Source organism: Myotis davidii, unplaced genomic scaffold (assembly GCF_000327345.1).
Source record: "Myotis davidii unplaced genomic scaffold, ASM32734v1 scaffold586, whole genome shotgun sequence".
In the NCBI taxonomy this organism is placed as follows: domain Eukaryota; kingdom Metazoa; phylum Chordata; class Mammalia; order Chiroptera; family Vespertilionidae; genus Myotis; species Myotis davidii.
Window position 1 is genome coordinate 400621 of NW_006296809.1, and position 850 is coordinate 401470.

The 850-nt window shown below is 70.1% G+C and overlaps 1 protein-coding gene across 1 annotated transcript in view; it reads left to right on the forward strand.

Annotated features, from left to right (window-relative positions):
• Positions 1–632: 632 nt before the first annotated feature.
• The window catches only part of SCNN1D (sodium channel epithelial 1 delta subunit), a 4535-nt gene continuing 4317 nt past the window's right edge, over positions 633–850 (forward strand). The window contains exon 1 of the mRNA XM_006772548.2: positions 633–712. Within this exon, the coding sequence (XP_006772611.1) occupies positions 633–712 (80 nt within the window). The remainder of the gene's footprint in view (positions 713–850) is intronic.

The following is an 850-nucleotide window of genomic DNA, read 5'->3' on the forward strand; positions in this document are numbered from 1 at the left end:
AAGGGCCCAGAGCCCAGGCGCCTGCACCCAGTCACCGGAGGCCTAATGATTCAGAGCCGATGGGGACAGTGCGGAAAGTCCGCTGGAGGCTGCGCAGTGACTCAGTGTGCCCAGGGCAGCAGGTCTGGCCCGCTCGGGCCCTGCGTCCATGCACTGGGGTGTGGGTGTGGGGACACGGACCTCCGGGGCAGGACGGGGGCCAGGCAGGCCACGGCTCTACTGCCCCTGCCCACTTTTCCTGAAGCCCAAGGCCCAGCTGGGTGGACCGTGCCCCGCCCTCGGCCCACAACCCTGAGCGGCACTCGGGCCTGACCCTTGGCCCAGACACGGCCGACCTGCCTGGCCCCGTCCTCCTGGCACAACACGGGTGTGGGGAGTTGGGGGAGGCCATCGAGGCCCAGAGTCAAGCCTTCCCAGGTCCCCCCAATATTGGGCTCCTGGCCCACGGACAGGACACAGTCTCTCCTCTGAGCAGGTCACCTGGACTCCTCCTGCCCACGGGCCCTGCCCCATCTGGGGGAAGGCAGGCAGACCCCGTGCCCTGCTCTCTCTGCCCCCGCCGCCCAGCTCGGCTCTGCCCTGATAAGACACGCCTGGGGAGGCGGGGTGGGGCCGTGCCAGGCGTTGTGGGCATGGCTGCGGGTCAGTGCCAGTGTGGACAAGCCTCAGATGGGGCCTCTTTCGAGCTTCAGCAGGTGGGGCCCTGCCCCTGGTGGCCGAGGGGCACATCTGTCCTGGAAGCTCCCAGGGACAGACTGGACGCCCGCCTGGCCAGGGTGGAGAGGCCTGGGTGGGGGTCCCGCCGGGCCAGGCCCTGCTGAGGCCCGCTTCTCGGACGCAGGCTGGCGCT